At 41.8% G+C, this 15,332-nt stretch overlaps 1 protein-coding gene across 1 annotated transcript in view; it reads right to left on the reverse strand.

Moving 5' to 3' along the window:
- The window catches only part of Slc2a13 (solute carrier family 2 member 13), a 335,579-nt gene extending 323,274 nt beyond the window's left edge, over positions 1-12,305 (reverse strand). The window contains exon 1 of the mRNA XM_015493228.2: positions 11,481-12,305. Coding sequence (XP_015348714.1) covers positions 11,481-12,033 — 553 coding nt within the window. The 5' untranslated portion in view covers positions 12,034-12,305. The remainder of the gene's footprint in view (positions 1-11,480) is intronic.
- Positions 12,306-15,332: the final 3,027 nt, after the last annotated feature.

Raw genomic sequence — 15,332 nt, forward strand, 5'->3', positions numbered from 1 at the left:
AAATAGAGGCCGTGGCTTCCTCCCTCCTGAGCTAGGATTTCTCTGAGCGCCCTTTTCAAATTAGCATTGGCAAACTCTTCCAAATCCTCAAAATACTATCACTTACCACTTACCCTGTTTACTCTTGCAAATTGTTTTATTTTAAATTTGAAAAAAAAAAAAAAATTTGGAAGGGTGGGGGTTTTGGATGTAGCTTAGTGGTAAAATGTACCTGGGTTCAACCTCCAGAGGAGGAGGAGGAGGAGAAATAATAATAATAATAATAGGAAGGAAAAATACAAACTGATCCTTGATCAGAAATCTGGGTTTGAATGTTAGCATTGTCACTAACAGTGCTTAACTAACCAGCCTCTCAGTACTTCCTTTCATTCATGTTTCCTCCTCACACTGTACTGAGGATGGAACCCAGGGGCACTCTATCACTAAGTCATATCCCACCCCCACTTTTTTAAAAACTATTTTTTCTGTGGTGCTAAGGATCAGACCCAGTGCCTCACATGTGTTAGGCAAGCACTCAACCACTGAGCCACAACTCCAGCCCCATCCCCACCCCTTTTTATTTTTTATTTTGTGATATGGTCAGGCTAAGTTGCCTAGGCTGGCCTCAAACTTCAGTGCTCCTGTCTTAGCCTGCAAAGCACCTGGGATTACAAGCATAGGTCACCATGTCCAGCTTCCTTTCACTCCTTCTTAGACTAAGGAAAACACTAACCTTTATGTCAGTGAGTGAAAGCACCTAGAGCTGCCCACACATGGAGAAAGGCTGGGCCATGCTTTGGGGCCCACCCCCGTTGGACTTTTTACCACACCTCCGGTAAACTGCCCTTTAAATGTTATATCCCAGGAAATGAAGATCAGAGATTTTTCACAAGGTGTATATTCCAAGAACAAAATGACAGCCCATGAGAACTCTATGCTCTTTGCAGCATTTGACTAAAGTGTATTGTAAGAAGTTTTAATATCAGAAATCATTTTGAAAGGACGAATAAGTGGAAGGAATACTAAACACCAAAAAAATCTGAGTATTCCCCTGATACAGGATAGGAGTGACTATAAGATTTTAGAAAAATTCCCCACAAGCTTACTTTCAAAGTGACAAAGGACTTGGCCCGTTTTGTTTGTCTCCTGTTTCCACCCCATCAACTTCACTACCTACACAACCCCTCCAAGTCCAGACAGCTCTGCTAGCTCACCTACACTGAACAAGCCCTCTAGTTCAAAAGGCATAAAGGGACCATCCCAAAAGCAATTGTCTTTATAGCTTTGCAGTGAATGTTCAAGTTCGGTACGCATGGCAATAACTGAATCAGACGTTACCCTAATATCAATTTAAAGTGAAGCCTGTACTTTAAGAATTATTTAAAACCATGGTCCAATTTTTGCAACTCATTTTCAGTCACTACGTAATCTTCTTTCAAAACTAAAAATAGTTGCTAGTCAAATTTTAAATGGTTAATGTTTAGTCCTTGAATACCAGGCGCACAATTTTGGTTTCCAATTTACTCTCTCTGTTATATGGAATGAATTCCTGATATGAAGTCATAAACAAAGTCCCAATATGATAACGGAGTTTTATATGAAAGGTTCCGTTATTAAAATTCTTTTTATTTTAAAGCTATTACTTCCAAGTTTTTTATTATTATTATTAAAACTACTCATTCTTTGCCTTTTAAAAGGCAGATATAGCTTTCCCCCTGGGAAATGAACATTTTGTTCTCAAACGAGCATATAAAATATAAAATGATTACAGGCAGGTCTAATATCATAGCACCAGTGGGCTCTGTCAGCCATGATTACCCCCTGAACAAACAGGTCCACATGTTTACCACTTTCTTATTCTATCTTCCACATTACCAGAAAAACTGCTCACTCACCTCAAGGCTTCACATGCACCAATTTCTATTTTCTCCACTGTAAAAGTAACCTTCTCTCACATACCACCTATGATCTTAACTTTTTTAAAAACCCATTTTAAATCTCCTCTGTCTTACTGGAACTAAACCTTATATGATATAAGCTGAGCACTCAAAAGACAGTGCTGCCTGCTTTTAAACTATTCACTCTTCCAAGTTTGCTCAGTTATATCATGGAATATTATAAATCCATTACTAGTTATGGTAAACGTTAAATATTAACAATGATTTTATTTCCCGATTGTAAAAAGGTGTTAGGATATTGACTGAAGGGAGATGACTACTTCTAATTACGAGAGCTAACGGTTTTGATAGCTAGACATTTTTACATGTAAAACTCATTTAATTTCTACAACTTTTTTTTCCTAACTGCCACTATAACAATCATTTAAGAGCCTGGGAAACTGAGGCACACAGGGTAATTTGCTGAAGGCTTTTGGTCAACGTTTAACAAACACTGATGCTTTACTTTGCCAAGTACCCAAAAGCACTGTACAAATACTGAATGTCTTCTTAACTATCCTGGGGCAGGTATTATCTCATTCTACAGATGAGGAAATTGAAGCAAAGATTACTGAATACGGTTACTCAGCTAGAAGTGGCCAGCCAAGGTTTGAGCCCAGGTAGCTGGGATCCAGAGGCTGCAGGCTTAATTGCCATATTACAACACTTTCTTAATTAACACTGCAGCCATGGAGTAGCTGCATGAGGTTTCTAGTATTCAACTACAGCTGTATTTTATTGGGTGTTACTTTTATACATTCTCTAGTTTACAATATATTTACGAGCTTATTATATAAAAGAGTACAGAAGTAACTGCAGTGGGAGTATGTAAATAATATTAATATCCAATTACCAAAGCCCCATAAATTTCTCGTCTACTGGGGGAGATGCAAAATGCCCTGCTTGTGGTTCAAAGAAAAGTGCTAACATTCGGCAGAGGCCACTGAGAAAGCTTTTGTGATAAAGCTGGGAAGGATGAGTAAACATCCTACAGACACTTCTATGGTCAGATGAATACCATACTACTGTGTTCTCCTGTTTGCCTTCCCATGCCACACTTGGGTCTTTTAAGAACAGGGACTATTTTTATCTTTGTCTCTCCAGCACCCAACAAAGTCAATACACAGTAGAAATAGCTGTGGGGGACACAGGATGTAGAGAATATTATGGAAAATTACAGTACAAGTGGAGAGAAAACCATAAGCTTAAAGGTGAAACAGGAGATGCCTGTGGACACTTTAAGCTGCCCGTCACAGGCAGTACTGCTGTGCAGTCGGACCTCCAACGTCTCATTTTCACCATATTCCACATGATGCACCTTCTACAGTGCACACACAGTGAACAGATTCCCCTTAAGTTGTGTGACACAGCTTCCCTGATTACAGATGTCCTGTACAGAAGAGTTGTGACACAGCTTCCCTGATCATGGATGTCCTGTACTTAAGACCTTGGCTGGGAAAGACATGTTCTAACCATTCTTGTTTTCCTTGTTGTCACTCCTTGACACATGCCAGAGGTGTGTTTTTGAAGAGGTCATTAACGTTTAAAGGGATGTCTGTTTGGGGACTGGCTATGTCGCCCAGCTTGGTTTCAAACTCCTGAACTCAAGTGAGTAGAAGGTCTTCAGAGTAGCTGGAACTACAGATGTTGGTCACCATGCCTGGCTAAAAGTCTGTTATTTTTAAAATAATGTTCAGGGAAAAAAAATCTGAAAAATTGTAGTGGGAAAACAGGGTGTCCACATACAAAAGAATAAGGCTGGACCCTTAACTTACCACATATGAAAATTAACTCAAATGGATTCAAGACTTGAAACTATAAAAACTCTAAGAAAGGGGAAACACTTTAAGACACTGGATTTGGCATGACATCTTAGATATAACACCAAAAGCACAGGGATCATACACAAAAACAGAAAAATGAAAGTAACATCAACAGAGTGAAATGGCAACCTATGAAATGGGAAAAAGTATATGTAGATCACATCTGATAAAGGATTAATAATTAGATATGACAATCTACCACCTAACAAAAATAACCCCATTTAAAAAGTAGGTAAAGGACTTGAATGGACAATTTTCCAAATAAGAGAAAGACATGGCCAATATATGAAAAGATGCTCACCATTACTTATCACAAGAGAAGAATAAATCAAAACCACAGTGAAGAATCACTTCACATCCATCAGGATAGCCACTGACACAAGAAAGGAAAATCACAAGTGCTGACAAGGGTTCAAACAACCAGGAACCCTCGTGAAGCTAGCAGGAATGTACAATGGTGCAGCCACCCAGGGAAACAGTGGAGAGTTTGCTCAAGAAAGTAAGAATAGAACGACCATATGTTTCAGCAATCCTATTTTTGTATATGGACTTAAAATAATTCAAAGCAGGATCTCAAAGAAATGGTTGCACTCCCATGTTCACTGCATTATCCACAAAAGCCAAGACAGAAGTAACCCCAATGTCAACAGATGAAATGATAAAAAAAATACTGCATACATGCACATTCACAGAGAGACAGGGCTGGGGTTGGGGGAGCCAGGGGAACATTACGAAGCCATAAAAAAAGAAACTCTGGCCAGGCACAGTGATACATGCCTGTAATCCCAGCTACTTGGGAGGTTGAGATAGGAGGATCACAAGTTTGAGACTAGCCTCAGAAACTTAGTGAGATCCTGCTTCAAAATTTAAAAATAAAGTACTAGGGATGTAGCTGAGTGGTAAAGTGTCCCTGGGTTCAATCCCCAGTACCAAAAAAAAAAAGAAATTCTGCCACATTCCACAATATGGATTGACTCGAAGGACTATATGAAATAAGTTGGTCACAGAAGGACAAATACTACATGATTCCACTTATCTGCAATATCTAAAGTTTTCAAATCCTACAAAGTACAAAGGTGGTTACCAAGAGCTGAGGAAAAGGGCAGGAGAAATGGGTGTTTACTATACAGAGAGTTCCAGTTTGCAAGATGAAAATGTTGTAAAGATCCCTTGTACAACAAGGTGAATGAACACTGGTGGACTCAACACTTGAGAAAGGTTAGGACCGTAAGTGCAATGTTATGCGTTCACCACAGTAAGAAAATAAGTCTACACTAAAACGAACTCAAGTCATGCTCATATGACTTATCATGGCTAAGGCAACTATGCTGATTTCAGGGAGGAGCATGGCTGAGCAGCTCAGCACAGGCAGACTGAAGTCAGACCTCTTGGGTGACAACACTGGCTCCACCCAGTAGTCATAAAACACAAGAAAGTAACTTCCTCCCTTTCTGCCTAAATATCCTCATGTTAAATAACTGCATTATTCCACTGGGTTATTACAAAGCCTATGGGAATCGGTGCAGGCAACCTGTTTAGACATATAATCATTCAACATATCTTAGGTATAATCATTTCCAGGGTGTTGCAGGCTAACAGTTTGCCAACGCACATTCAGCTATGAAGACTGCCTTGACTCAGGACAGAGATGCTGCAATCTGACTGGTGACCCACTGACACTGGTTAGCCTTGCTGTGAAATGAACCTCCTGACAACCTCCATTCCAAACAGTGGTACTAATATTTAGTAAAAGACCTCACATAAAGTACCTTTAAAACTTGGGGGTTTTTTTTCCCCTCTGTACATGCAAGGAAATTAAATCTTTTTAAAATATATTTTTTAGTTGTCAGTGGACCTTTATTTTTATTTATTTACTTATTTATATGTGGTGCTGAGAATCGACCCCAGAGCCTCACAATGCTAGGCAAGCGCTCCATCACTGAGCTCAAAATTACAACCCCAGCTCAAAATCCAATCTTAAATGTGAAACAAGTTTGAGGACTTAAGTACAGATTTTCCTCTAGACAATGGAAATTTTGTTACTATAAGCAATAGTTACTATTAGAAATGCTGCTACTATTTATTAACTGATGGTTATAGGAAAAAGAGAAATGAAAAAAGTTGTAGACAGGAAGGCTGTATAAAGGAACCAAGTTCAAAAAAAAAAAAAATTAGGTTCATGTGCTTTGGAGTAAAGATGGCACATACTGCTTGCCATTTGAGTTTCCTAAATGGGTTGTTGATCATTAGAGGTGTTCATACCACTGACCTGAGTGTGAAGTTAATCAACTTTGACTGTGTTCATTGAGCTTATCATACCAAAGAGGGGAACATGGATCAATGAAAAGGAACAACACAGTCTAGTGAAGTCATGTGAACAATTTCATGTAACTCATGCTAGCAGACTTATGACATCTCACTGACATCTCACTTGGGGAGGATGTTGCAATACCAGTAGGTAAACATAACTAGTCACAGTCCACACTGTGACCCTGCAACACTCAATCCCTGTGCCACCAGCTGGAAAGGAGGAGGGAGAGAAACTGTTAACGTGTATAAACAAGGAAACAGAAGTGAAAGGAAGCTTTATTTTACTTATCAGTTTCATACCAGTAGGGAACATAAATCCAACATACAAGCACTGCTTTAAAATAAATAAATAAATAACCAAGGGCTGGGGAAGCAGCTCAGTGGCAGAGAGATTGCCTACCATGTGTGAGGTTCAATCCCCAGCACTGCACCCTAAAAAAAAAAATTAGGGGGGCTGGGGATGTGGCTCAAGCGGGAGCGCGCTCGCCTGGCATGGGTGCGGCCCGGGTTCGATCCTCAGCACCACATACAAAAATGTTGTGTCCGCCGAAAACTAAAAAAATAAATAAATATTAAAATTCTCTCTCTCTCTCTCAAAAAAAAAAAAAAATAGGGGAAATAGAAAAAACTAATTTGATCGACCCTTCTCCCTCAAACAACAACAAAAAAATATCTAATAACATTTGCTGACTATTTGCTGCTTCTAGCTAACTTTCCCTACCTTAAAGAAATCTTTATTTGCATTAACCTCAATATTTTATAATGCTTTGATCAAACAAGATCTTACATTTGACTTACATTAAGGAAGAATTTCAAGGATTATTTGGGGGAAAATGTGGTATATCTCAAAATATTATTCAATAGGCCATAAGATGCCAACTGCAAGCTGCAACTGGCGCTATCAATTGTGCTCCTGCAGAGGGAGTCCTGAAACTAGGGCTGACAGAAGCTGATGTCAACCCAAGATAAATCCCACAAATCTGCTGTATAAATTCATGTCAACTCACAGTGAAAGTTTGAATGTTGGCAAGTATCAGTATTTGGAGACCTTGATATTCCTACACAGGCACCAAATCACCACTTGTAAGGGTCAGTAAATTCCAACATCAGGGAAAAAGGCTCATTCGTATGCTTTCTGCCTAACTATATGTATGCCAACAGTGATAATGGTACTATGTTCTAACAATGTGCCTTTCCAGACAATTTGTGTGTGTTATGTATGAGATACAAGTTCACAGAAAATAATCAAGCAAACCTGAGCAAGCTCACATTCCTTCATTCTTGCTATAACCACACTTAAAAACACTGATCACAGATGAAAGTCTGCTAAACAAACACCTACAGCATGGAACTATGTGTAAAGGGCATAATTAATAAGATTACCCTATTAGAATACAGTGATTTCTGGGGTCATAAGTGTACCCTATTTAAAATCTAAGTCTTCAAATTTTAAAAGTTCAGGTTGCAACGGTAACTGTAAAAACAACGAAGAAAGTCTGGTCTCAGGACCAAAACAGGAAAAATGAAAAAGCTAAAACAATGCCCTATTCACAAACAGGCACTTGGTAAACTTATTTTATTGCACTTAGTCAAGGATACAGATCCCAAAGCTAAAACACAAATACCTCTCATCCCTGATGCTTCTTTTACTGTATGACTCATTTAACACAGATTCACAACCATACCCGCTGCATCCTTCATTTCCAAAGATTTCCACTAAGGGACCATAACTCTTCCTAAGTCACATGACCTCATACTATGCCTCACCTACCCTGTGGTAACCAACACAGCAAAGAATTTCTAAAACTGAAATAATTCCAAGGAGCAAGAATGTTTAGAGGAGAAAGCCAGAGAGCTCAAAGGCAGAATACAAAAAAAAAAAAATAAGCAAAAAATAAAAAAAATCAGATTCAAGGGATATTTCATCTAATTACATCATTTACAGCTGAGAACCTCCAATGGCTGTCCCTCCTTAGGCACAGCCTCTAAGCCCTGTCCAGCCTAAAACCCCCAGAACATTCCACTCTCATGATGGTCCCATCATTCTCACATATGTTTCAAACAATATTTTGATTTTCCTTGCATTCATACCTGCTGTTAACCCCACCTTAAATGCTCAGTAAGGTAACAGAAAAAGCAAAAAACTCTGAGGTCTTATTTTCTGAATCTGGACATTGTATCTTTGTGTTTAAGTGCTCTAAAATGTTTCCACATCCAGCAAAAGGAGACCTGGTTTCACATAGGAAGGTTAAATGAGATAATATATGTATGCAAAGTATTCCACTGTGCCTATAATTAAAAAAAAAAAAAAAAAGCATTAAACAAGCATTTTTCTGGCTCCCTCTATATCATCTGAACTCATTATTCTTCAATCTCTAATCTAAATACTCTCCTTTCTATAAAACCTTACTTAACCCTGTGTTCTATTTACTGCCATCCCCCTCAAAAAAAAAAAAAAAAAATCCTCTCTTCTGTTTCCTCTGGCACTTTAAAGAAATTTCTATTGAATTTTAATTGCTTGTTCATGGGTCTTTCTTCTCCATTAGGGAATGGTCACCTCCACGATGGAATTTTTTTCTAATTATTGCCACCCCTAATCAGATAGAACAGCAATGGAAGCTTTAATTAGCATTTGTTAAATAGATAATGAATCATTCATTAAACTATTACAACTAAAGCCTCTAGGTGACCTTTTAAATATTGTGATAATGTACTACTTTTGCCTTATGAAAAGACCAATTCTAACAAAGTGGTAAGTGGTACCCTACCAGAAGTGGAAATTTGTTAACATTTCTGCTCACTATCCATCCACTTACTCAACAAATGTCTCCAGTGTATCAGGAATATGGGGAAGAAAAGCAGCAAAACTCCCTGTCCCCATGGGCCTTATATTTACCACGATATACTTAGGGAAGAAGTTATCATGGCAAACTTATCTGCAAAAGGTACCAAAACCACAAATTATTATTTGACATTTACCAAGTATCAAAGAGCAAAAACAATCATAAACCCCTGATTACAGATAAAATTTTTAGTTAAAAAAAACATGAATTTAATCCAGACTTAGTGTATTAAACAACCAAAACTTATTTAATGTCCCTCAAAAATGCTCATATTGAGGACCCATTTCCTTGTAGTTAAAAATAATTCTTCTGAGTTCTTATGAGTTTTAAGAATTTCTTATGTACAACCACATGCTTAACAGAGATCCTAATCTGAAGTATTTTATCTAATGTTTTTAATGGGGCCTACTTTAAAGCCTGTTCGTGACCTTATATTATTTTTCGTTTTCTAAATGAAGAGGATTTTAACAAAATTTGGCACCAAGGATTCGACCCTGAGTGGTGTTTTCCAGAAGAACTACAATGGGCCCTACTAGGACTGAATCAGGACCATGTCCCAAGCTGGCCTTGCCTGTTCAGCCTAGGAGCCCAGAGACCACAGAACGAGGGTGTAAGTGACCTCCACAGTTCTTGCACATCCGTATTCCCAACCCTTTAACTGCTTCATCCTTTTTTGTCACTTTCTCCTTGGTCCCTAAGCACCTGTGCCTTCCTTTCAGTATTCATCCCCTTGCTTTGAAGGTCCTTTCCTCACTTCTGCTGTTAAAATACTCCGAGGTGTCAACCTTCCGCCTCTGGGGTAAGGGCTTCTGGTGTCAGCCTGTGAGGACACCCCTGATCTCTGAGCTCATCAGCCATCAGATAACCTCTCTGAAGCAGCTCAGCAAGTTCTTCCTTGCTTTAGTCCCACCCTGCTGCACTTCCAGGGGACTCTGCTCTCCTATTATGTGCACAACATCTGCAAGGGGACCTGATACACTAGAGCAGCTCAATTTTCTTCGTCAGAAAAGAGCAAAGATAATGCTCAAATTTTTATCCAATACTGGAAAGTTTCACTGAGAGATCTCTGCAAAATATCAATTTCAAAATCACAAATAAGATCCAAGTTTACTGACCAAATCTTGCTACCTACAATGTTCTATGACAGAAAAGAAAAAAAAAAAAAAAATCCAGATGTCCCAAGGAGACAATGCTGGGAAAGAATTCTGGTCATCAGACCCTTAAGGCAGGTTAACTGTTGAAGGATTCTGCTGAAGGCTCAGGTAGTTTCCACACAAAGATTTAATCTCAGCCGGAATGAGTTTGTTTTGGCCATTTGGAACTTTATAGGACAAATTCACATTTTACTGACAGCTGTGCCCTGCATCACTAGTTAATCCTACAAATGAACAACAAAAAGAAAGTCCTTGATGACAGATTTTAGATACAAAGTGCACGGAGGTGGGTTTTAGGTTCATGGTTCCTGCATGCAGAGTTGAATAAATGACATTGGCTTCCCCTCGGAACCTGAGGAAAAAACGTGAAAAGCACTGACATCAAACAAGAGGTGAAGGAACAGATCAGCAGCAGCCCCAGGTCTAAAGTGCTCTCACCAAGCCCGAGCCACAGGGGAGAAAGACTTCAACAGCACCCTAAGGGAAACAAAACACCAAATCATGAAGTGAAACATTAAAAAAGCATCAGTGGTGTCTTAGAAAAATTACTGGTGAGATTTAAGTCACAACCCTCCTCCCTTTCCCTCAAAAGAGCTTTCTAATAATACTGAGCACATTCCAAATAGCTTCCTTCTGCCAAGAACTTGCCAATTGTACCTCCCCTGCTCAGCAAGCAGGGTGAAAAAAATCAATGCCTAGGGAACCTTAATCCCTTCATTTTTAAAGTAAATTGCAAACATCCATCTTGCTGGGCATTTATCCACAGGAGTAGCTCCTAAATGAATTTAGGAAGTGAACACGATCTTTAATAGATAATTTGGTTCCCAACTGGAAAGCAGGAGATGCAAAACAAAGTGGAGAATGGGTGAATATATACATATCCAAAGGAAAAAGTCAGAGGAGTGGGGAATTCATTTCGGAAAAGGGTGAAAACTGAAAATACAAAAAAACAGGAAAAGCAATTATTCCATCTAAAGATAAATGACTAAAGAAGGAAAGAGAAGAGTAGCAAAGAATAGCTTCATAGTTCAGAATTCATTCTTAAAAGTACCCTATTCTGACTTTACGACTGGCTAGGTTCCGGGTCCGGAACTCGGGGGGGGAAAAAAAGCATCAGGTTAGGCTGGATCAAGGAACAAGCTGGCTATGGGGGTTGGTGGAAGCGCTTAGAGAGACAACAACTGAGCAGAATGATCCGTGGGCGATCTAAGATTCCACGTGGGTTCCGGGAGACTGCAGCGAATCCCTCACACCCACCCAAGGGGGAGCTTTGGAGACCCTACTAGCCTATGGGGTGCGAGGGCAAGAGAACTAGAGGAACAAGGACCAGCAAGACCTGACAGAGACCCCCGTGGGGCGCAAGTAACGAAGACACCCGGGTCAACGACTGTGCTGCCGGGGTCCTGGAGCGCCCTTCGCAGTGCCCGAACTCACCGATGCCCAGTCCCACGACCAGGCGGCCGGCGAGCAGCGTCTCCTTGTTGTTCGCGGCGGCCAGCACTGCGGAGCCGGCGGTGAAGAGGGCACTGGCCAGGAGGATGGCGGCGCGGCGGCCGAAGACGCCGTTGAGGGCCCCGCCGGCCAGCGCCGAGACGGCGGCCGCCCCCACCGTGCTGGACACGAGCAGCTCCTGCCAGAGCGCGTCCAGGCTGAGCTGCCGCTTGAGCAGCAGCATGGCCCCGGACACCACCCCGGTGTCATAGCCGAACAGGAAGCCGCCCAGCGCCGAGAAGACGGCCACCACGTACACGAAGGCGGGGGTCTCGTCCTGCTGGAACTGCCGCCGCGCCGCGCGCTCCAGGTCCCCGACGCCGCCGCCCGCGCCCGCGCTCTGCAGGCTGGCGCTCGACTCCGCGGCCGCCAGCAGGCTGCGCTCCCCGGCGCCGCTCGCCGCGTCCGGCTCCGGCTGCTTCCTGCGCCGCTCGCCCATCAGGCTGCTCAGGCTCCGCAGCGTGTACTCCACATTCTCGCTCGCCTTGCGGGACATAGGGCAGGGGCCCGGGGCTGCCCGGGGGATGAGGAGGCTCCGGGTCGGCGGTCTCGGAGGGCTGGACAGCCCGACCCGGCGGGAGCAACCGCCGCCGCCTTCCCGCTTGGGGCTCCCGCTCCGGCTGCCACCGCAGCGCCCGCCGTCACCGCCGCGACCGGGAGAAAGTTGCTGCCCGCTGCGCTCGGGCGCTGCGGAGTTGGAGCCTGGCGGGTCTCACTCCAGACTCACGCCCCGCGCCTGCCTGCCGAGCTGGCGCTGCGGAGCGGACAGGAGGCGGGGCCGGGGGTCACGTGCAGCCCGGCCGGCGGGGCGGGGCGCCCTCCCTAGGCGGGGCCAGGCACCACCCTCCCGGACCCTAAACCCCACCCTCCTGGTGGGTTGCGACTGCCAAAGCCATACTTATTCGTTTAGGGCGCAGGCACCTGGACATAATTAACCCAGGCTTCGCGCCTGCAGCTGGGAAGCAGGCCCGGGGGCGGGGGCGGGGCGATGCCGCTAAGAGGCTGCCAGACCCGGGAAGCTACCCACAAGGATTGCACGGTTTGGAGGGTAGGAGGACAGTCAGTATACCAGCCTGTCCAGCCTCCTAACGTTCTGGGGATAGCCGCGGTTGAAAAGGGACTGGAAAAAAATATCCTGGTATGGTACACAGCAAATAGCCGTCCTTTTATAGTATTGTGACATTACTCAGTGTGTTCCTTCCCTGACATTAAATGAGCTTATTCTCGAGAAATTCATGACCCGTGTTCTCCCATTTCTATACTTTCTTGTCTCATTGCCAGTTCCTCTTGGAGTTATTCTTGCTTTAAAAGCATAGTACATCGGACTCTATGAGATCAGAGATAACATATCTCCCCAAAGGAATTTCAAACCTCCTCTTCTGGATCCCTGGTGTATAGAAGAAAATTCACATGTATGCATTCCACTCTTATATAACCAGGTTATTCCTACTGGTAGAAATAAAACCCTAGAATGTGCTTTGTGATTTGATTGGCGATCTCCCCTTGACTTCTCCGACAAGCCAAAAAAGAAGGATATCTTCCCTCCCGAAAAACCCTCACGATTACCCTCCATTTGAAGGAGCTATTTTAACAGTACCATTTGCTTGAAACAAAGCAGTTCGACCTCACTTGAGGCCAATTGTTTTAACTGTTGAGTTAATTACCAGATGTTGATTTGGGTTTTCTTTTCCTTTTCTCCTTTGATTCAAATACTCTAAAGAGAAAACTCGTCCCTCTGATGTACTTTCATTCCGACTGAGGGAACCAAGTGAAATACCATGGTATTCTATTCCAATTCCAGTGTTCTTTTATTACTCCTATTTGAACAAAGGTTTCTTAGCATGGGGCCTATTTTTCATACAGTCTTCCTTGCAGAGAAAAGGATTTTTGTCATCCCGTTTGCAATAAAAAGTTATATTGGCATTTCTCAAAATTGCTTTCATTTGGATTATCTGTCATGATTATCTCCATAATACGGTGCTTTTTGGAAACTAGGAAAAATGAATTAATGAGCTCAGAGGGCTTAACTCTTTAAACTTATTGTAAGACTTTAAAGCAAAGCTCTGCCATCATTCCCAGGGATCAGTTAAACAGAGACAGCCCTCAACTCTGTAGCAATGAACTCTGTAATATTCAGACTTCAGAAAAGATTCAGATGAGAGCGCGCCTTTTTCCTTGCCTGCTGTAGTAAAACTGCACCCCCTGGTGGTAAGCCGGTTGGCATGGCTCCTGAAGACAAGGTGTCCGGTGTCCCACATGAGCAGCAGCTGACTGTAAGTTTCTTCTTTTTGAGATGAAACAATCTTTTTTTAAACTCAGTTGTAAGAAACACCTTGGCTCTTGACCATCCCTTACAATAAATTCAGTTTTGGGGTCACAGAACACTACACTACCACTGAAAGTTGGGTAGTTTTGTATCAGACCATTGTATACCTGTGGTCACAATATATCTGAGAAATGTGATGTCAAAACAGGCATCAGAGTCCAGCACTCTTCTTGGCCCTTAGGGGGAGCCAAGTTCAGTTTAGCACCAGAGAATGAGTCTAAAATGGAGTTTCCTGAAGCCTGTACAAGTTGCAGACTATGGTGAAATGAAAGGCCATAGGCTGAGAACCAAAAGGCACAAAGTATGGCTACTACTGTCTGTTTCATGGTAGAACATTCAGTTGACCACTTGATTAGTTTGTGCCTCATTTGTTCTCATTTGCAGAGCAGATAATGGGGATGTAACAACTATTCATTTAGTACAGTAAGTGTGAAAAGGTATTTTTGAAATATCATTAATTGCAACTTAAGAGTAAACTGTAAGCATCATTGTTTGTAAGATGAATTCTAAATCCCCAGTTTTAAGGACATTTGTTTTATAAACTTCAGAACCCACCATAGTAAAAGGAAAGAAGAAAGACAAGTTTTACTTCTAATGCTACACATTCTGAATATAGGGCAAAGACATTGGCAATTAATACAACATACATATTTGTTGTTGGGCTGGGGATGTAGTTCAGTGCTAGAGTGATTGCCTAGCATGTACAAGGTCCTGGGTTTGATCCCTAGAACTACACACAAAAAATTGTTGGTTTTGTCATTGGGAAAGAATGGAGGAACTGGTAGCAGAATGTTTTCTTTATGCTTACTGGATGTTTATTTTTGATTCCATGAATAATGCATCCTAGGGCTGGAGATGTAACTCAGTGGTAGAGCACTCGCCTGTTGTGAGCAAGACCTGGGTTTCATCCCCAGTGCTGACAAAAAGAGAGAGGAGGCTAAGATTGTAGCTCAGTGGTAAAGCGCTTGCCCTATATGCGTGAGGCCCTGAGTTTGATCCTCAGCAACGCATAAAAATAAATAAATAGAAATAAAGATATTGTGTCCATCTACAATTAAAGTAAGTAAGTGTGAAAAGGTATTTTTTGAAATATCATTAATTGCAACTTAAGAGTATATTTAAAAAGAAAGAGAAATGTCTTCTTGTCATAAAGCAGTCTAATAATAAAGATAACATAAAAGATCCTTCTGAATTCCCTTTCCTACTTCAACTTTGAAATACATCTTTCTAAAACTCTCTCTGCATTTACCAGCATATGTATATATGTACACAGTAAAACAGGTTATAAGAGGTGCAAAACACAAATCAAACTGGCTTAAGGCAAAATAGCTGGGGAGAGGGAGGATTTATTGGCTTTTGTTTCTGAAAAGTCTACATTAAGCTGGCTTCAAGTGCGGGTGGATACAGGACTTAAGGATATCAACAAGCCATCATCCGTCATTCCACTCTGCATCTCTCTGCTTAGCTAC

Source organism: Marmota marmota, unplaced genomic scaffold, assembly GCF_001458135.2.
Source record: "Marmota marmota marmota unplaced genomic scaffold, marMar, whole genome shotgun sequence".
NCBI classification, from domain to species: domain Eukaryota; kingdom Metazoa; phylum Chordata; class Mammalia; order Rodentia; family Sciuridae; genus Marmota; species Marmota marmota.